This window comes from Hordeum vulgare, chromosome 1H (assembly GCF_904849725.1).
Source record: "Hordeum vulgare subsp. vulgare chromosome 1H, MorexV3_pseudomolecules_assembly, whole genome shotgun sequence".
NCBI classification, from domain to species: Eukaryota; Viridiplantae; Streptophyta; class Magnoliopsida; order Poales; family Poaceae; genus Hordeum; species Hordeum vulgare.
Genome location: NC_058518.1, coordinates 67,426,540 through 67,432,103, shown reverse-complemented (window position 1 = coordinate 67,432,103; position 5,564 = coordinate 67,426,540). Strand labels below are relative to the sequence as shown.

Below are 5,564 nucleotides of genomic sequence, written 5' to 3'. Positions count from 1 at the left end.
GGCGCGCACAGCAGTTTTTACGCGTCCGTTGGAGCTGCCGCCGCGTCGCGCGCGCGCTAAATGCAGCCTTTTTTACGGCGGGGCGCTTGTATAGCGCGGCCGTTGGAGATGCTCTGAGATCAGACGTGAAGAGAGATGAATAGATGATGCAGATTCACGGAGTAATCCGTCCGATAATTTTGGTCTTCTCCGGCGCCGCGCATGCATTTGCAAGACGGTTTGCATGTAAGGCTCCACGTGTCCTCGCCTCGGCGCGTCGCGTGCTACACCGCCAGTCTCGGCCACGAAGCAGAGCACTTCCTGCAACCTCTCGATGGCAGGGGGGAAAAAGGAGATCAGATCGCTTCGATTTCCTGGTCACAAAATTCAGTTCCCGACGACCGGTTGCTAGTTCTCTGTCTCGTCGATCGTCTTCGACGTCGGTGGATATCTGTTCCAAACGCCGCCGGCCGGCATGTCGCCTCAGGCATGCATGCACCGTGTGGTGATCTGGTGATCGGTGTATACCGATGATGATGATGATGATGATGCAGCAGCATGCAGTCGCCTCCGCCCTAGGTCCCGTGGAGGAAGACCATGTTCTCCAGCTGCGGCGGTGGCCCTAGGTCCCCTTTCATCGACGACGACGGCCGCAAGGGCAAGTTCGTGAGGTTGGAGGAGACGGTCAGCCCGAGGATCGGCGCCATGGACGTCCCCGGCAGCGGGCACCAGATGGACACCTACTTCTCCCGCCCCAAGATCCGGTCCCGGTCCATCCGCATGGCGGCCGCCGGCGTGATGAACCGGTCGGAGCGGCTCAAGAACTTCGGCCGCGTGTTCCAGGAGGACCTCAAGAACATCTCGCTCAAGATCTACGACCCGCAGGACCCATTCCTGATGCGCATGAACCGCCTCTTCGTCTTCTCCTGCATCATCGCCGTCGCCGTCGACCCCATGTTCTTCTACCTCCCTTCCGTCACCGAGACCGAGTACAACACCTGCATCGGGTTCAACCGCATCCTGGCAGTAGGCGCCACCGCCGTGCGCTCCGCCATCGACTTCTTCTACCTCGCGCGGATCATGCTGCAGTTCCACACCGCCTTCATCGCGCCGTCGTCGCGGGTGTTCGGCCGCGGGGAGCTCGTCATCAACAACAGGGAGATCGCGCACCGCTACCTCCATCGCTTCTTCATCGTCGACCTCCTCTCTGTGCTCCCACTGCCGCAGATCCAGATGATCAAGTTCTTCCTGCGGCCCAAGGGCTCGGACCTGCTCCCCATCAAGACGGCGCTCTTCTTCATCGTGCTCACCCAATACCTGCCCCGTCTCGTCCGCTTCTACCCCATCATATCCGAGCTCAAGCGCACCACGGGGGTCTTCGCCGAGACCGCCTTCGCCGGCGCCGCCTTCTACCTCCTCCTATACATGCTCGCCTCCCATATGGTGGGCGCCTTCTGGTACCTCCTTGCCGTCGAGCGCGTCGACGACTGCTGGCGTGAGAAGTGTGCCGGGCTTAAGTTCGACCAGTGCATAAAATTCATGTACTGCGGGGGCGCCGGGGCGACCAAGGACGGCAATTTCTCCGGGTTCATGGAGTGGCGCACCATGATCAGGCAGGTGCTCAAGCAGGAGTGCGCGCCCATGGACAACAGCGGCACGGGCTTCAACTACGGCATCTACAGCAATGCCATCACCTCGGGGGTCACCCACACCCAGGACCTCATCCCCAAGATCCTCTTCTGCCTCTGGTGGGGCCTCCAGAACCTCAGCACCGGCGCACAGGGGCTAGAGACAACACACTACAAGGGGGAGGCCCTGTTCGCCATCATCCTCGCCCTCTTCGGCCTCATCCTCATGGCGCTTCTCATCGGCAACATGCAGACGTACCTCCAGTCCATGACGCTGCGGATGGAAGAGATGCGGCTGAAACGACGGGACTCGGAACAATGGATGCGCCACCGCCACCTCCCCGACGACCTCCGGGAGCGCGTGTGGCGGCACAACCAGTACAAGTGGATGGAGACACGGGGCGTGGACGAGGACGGGCTGGTGAGCTGCCTCCCAAAGGACATCCGGCGAGACGTGAAGCGCCACCTCTGCCTCCGCCTGGTCCGCCGCGTGCCGCTCTTCGCCAACATGGACGAGCGCCTCCTGGACGCCATCTGCGAGCGGCTCAAGCCCAGCCTCTGCACGGAGTCCACCTACGTGGTGCGGGAAGGGGACCCCGTCGACGAGATGTTCTTCATCATCAGGGGCCGGCTCGAGAGCTCCACCACCGACGATGGACGCATAGGGTTCTTCAACAAGGGGCTCCTCAAGGAAGGCGACTTCTGCGGCGAGGAGCTGCTCACGTGGGCGCTGGACAAGGCGGCGGCGAACCTGCCCTTGTCCACGCGCACCGTCAAGGCGATCTCGGAGGTGGAGGGCTTCGCGCTGCACGCCGACGAGCTCAAGTTCGTCGCCGGGCAGTTCCGGCGGTTGCACAGCAAGCAGCTGCAGCAGACGTTCAGGTTCTACTCGCAGCAGTGGCGGACCTGGGCGTCGTGCTTCATCCAGGCCGCGTGGAGGAGGTACCAGAAGCGGAAGAGGCTGGAGCAGCGGAGGCGGGAGGTGGAGCAGATGTACGGCTCCGCGATGGCGTCCACGTCGTCGTCGAACCAGATCAAGACGACGTTCCTGGTGTCAAGGTTCGCCAAGAAAGCCATGCGCAACGTGCTGCGCCAGCGGTTGCTCCAGGAGGAGAGCCTCATCTTGCTGCCCAAGCCGCCGGAGCCGGACTTCGGCAGAATCAACTACTAATTTGGTTGTGATCCACAACTGCGGGTGCCACACATATCTGACGCGAAATTTAGAAAATAAAACTGATTTGACGAGAGTAGTGATGACAGGAAAACATGAACATATAATAAGATTTCTTTTGAAGCATTGCTATTTTAAGAAATGTCTTTCAGGAAATTTAAATTTAATTAAGTTTGAGGTGGAACTGGTTCAACAAACTCAACTAGTAGGTAATTAGAAATTACATCAAGAAATATAAAACTATCAAGCTGGCTAAGTGTCGTCGTTATCATGGGATGAGTAACGAAATTTGTAATTTTTGGAGTGTAGTACCACACACAACTACATCATGCGCAACTACAACAACGATCAAGTTGCGATGATGTCATCATGACACCATACCCACTCCGACAAGACTCGGTTTAGGCAGTACATGCCTTTTAGAAATTACATCGAAAATTAAAACTATCAAGTTGGCTAAGTGTCGCCGTTAACCTGTTACCATGGGATGAGCAACAACATCTGCATTTTTTTGAAATGTAGTACAACACACGACCACATCAAGCGCAACGGCAACACCAACCAAGTTGCGATGATGCCATCATGACATAATACTTAGTCCGACAAGACTCGGTTTGGGCAATGCACACCTTTTTTAAGAGCTAAAAGACATAGGATAAAACATAAGAAAGTTATTTAAACTTCCACCATAACCGGACGAGAAGTAAGTACCATTGTAAGTCGAATGAACACAATACAACTACAACGCAAAAGCACACACTACTGCAAGAAGGTTTTAAGCCGACACATCAGTCACAAACCCTTCGACCAAACTATGTGTGGTGCATGAATTACAAACGATACAATACTAGCTCCGTCACCAATACAACAAACAGTGTGTGATGGCTGGTTCATCAGGCACGATTCAGATGAGACTTGCATGTATGATGCATGTTATACAGCTGGTCCCTGTGAACTGTTTGCGATAAACCAAGATAACACAAACGTTTAACAAAAGACATATGTGTGCGGAGTACGGTATAGAATTCACTCGGATAAACTATTTGTGCTAATCCAACAGAACGCAAACGAGTTATCATAAAAAGGTGTGTGTGATACTCGGCAGACAGTTCATTCATCAGAATTGTGTGGGAAGACCAATAATAGCCCAAACGATTCATCCTAACACGTTGTGTGTATTATGGACGGACGATTGCTGGTAAACAATTGTAGGACATGCCATTTGCTCTCTTTGCACAGCATCTATGCTCTCTCTATAGAACACCAACATTGTTACGTAACTAACTTGAACATCTAATTACATAAATGACTACACAACACATGTACATTCTTCAATATAAATTTACAAGAAGTAGACGATCATCAAATCGTATTATTTTTCTAACGACGATTGCCCCTAGTGCTGTGCTTGTGGCTATCCCTCGCCGTCTGCAGAAAGGAGGCACTTCCTCATGTCAACGATCCTCTGGTAGATCTCATAGCTTGTGTACGCGTCCTTGGACACATACTTGATATGTTCTTCATCCAGTTCGTTCACAGAGGCCTTGTGCTAGACAAACTTGTCCTTGTCGCACTTAGCCTTCATGTCTCGGTAGTAGGGATCGATGATGGCCACGACGAGGTCAAGCAGGGAGTCATTATGCTTCTTCTTCTCGCCGACCCAGATCTTGTACTGACCTTGGATGTTGACAAGCTTTTGGCAGGACAAACTTGAAGTCTTGAGCACCTTTACATTGTTGGTGGTGTCCACGTTGCGAATATGTAGTCTAGGATGTTGACAACCATGTGGCCAGATAGTAGTGGTCCACGAGCACGTGATGGCGCACGCACAACCGTGTGATGCCTACCTTCTGATCATACCCGGCACAACCATCGGTATACTCGAGGTTGAAGCCGACCACTCTATACTTGTCATGCTCGGCAAGCAGCTGTTCCATAGTGTTGATGGAGTTCTTCACAATGATCAGGTCGTTGGTGTACATCATCGAGAGGTCTATCTTCCTGATGTGGTTGTCCACTTTGACAATAATGGCGAACTGTCGCTTGGCACCGACAGTCGCCATTGGATATGTAAAGGAAGGTTGAAGCGATGAAGAGATGTGCATCTTCTCTCTATTTGTAGTTGTGGGTGTGATTCTTGTGTTGCGTGGCGCGATCCTAAGGTGGAAGAGATGAAAGTAATTGGCTGCGGGAATAAATGGGTGGGTGCCGGAGGGCCTGGAATTTTGGCACGCCCGCATGGTAGTTTTTGAAGTGCTTAACTGCATGGTAGCACACGTCTAACTCCATGGCGGCGCCGGGTGCTGCGCAACCGCATGCATATGGCGCCTCAAACGTACGTGATCATTTGGACGTGGAGGGAAACCGATAGAGCGCGCACGCACAAACGCAAGCATAGCGCACCACGATCGCCTCAACCGTCTCATGCGTAGATCACTTCTCGACGGTGCGTACATAATGACCGTTTGCTATGTAATAAAATGAAACACCTTTTTATTATTAACCGTTTGTGTACTTGTCATTTCTCCCTCCTATGTCCCGTCCCATCACCACGTTGCCGTCTGAGGATTCCAGTGCAGGCTTCGGGATCGCGCATGCATTTCTTTTGGCCACCCCGTTCCCGTGCAACTGCCTAGTTCCAACGTAAGCTTCCCACTCGGCTCACCGAAATCCCCCAAACCCCCAATGCTTGGCCGCCTGCTTTATAAGCCCTCATGTCCGACGACTACACATTGTATTCATCCCTTCCCTACCTGTAGTTTCTCTAGCTTGCTTCTCTCCCAATC

At 53.3% G+C, this 5,564-nt stretch overlaps 1 protein-coding gene across 1 annotated transcript; it reads left to right on the top strand.

The window, feature by feature from the left end:
- The first annotated feature begins 332 nt into the window (after positions 1 to 332).
- On the top strand, positions 333 to 2,897 carry LOC123407191 (probable cyclic nucleotide-gated ion channel 5). The gene has a single exon (XM_045100271.1). It carries the CDS (start codon positions 577 to 579, stop codon positions 2,776 to 2,778), a length of 2,202 nt encoding a protein of 733 aa, XP_044956206.1. The 5' UTR covers positions 333 to 576; the 3' UTR covers positions 2,779 to 2,897.
- Positions 2,898 to 5,564: the final 2,667 nt, after the last annotated feature.

What these genes read in the sequence shown, in the direction of transcription:
- LOC123407191 (XM_045100271.1), top strand. Translation starts at nt 577, where the DNA reads ATGTTCTCCAGCTGCGGCGGTGGCCCTAGGTCCCCTTTCATCGACGAC.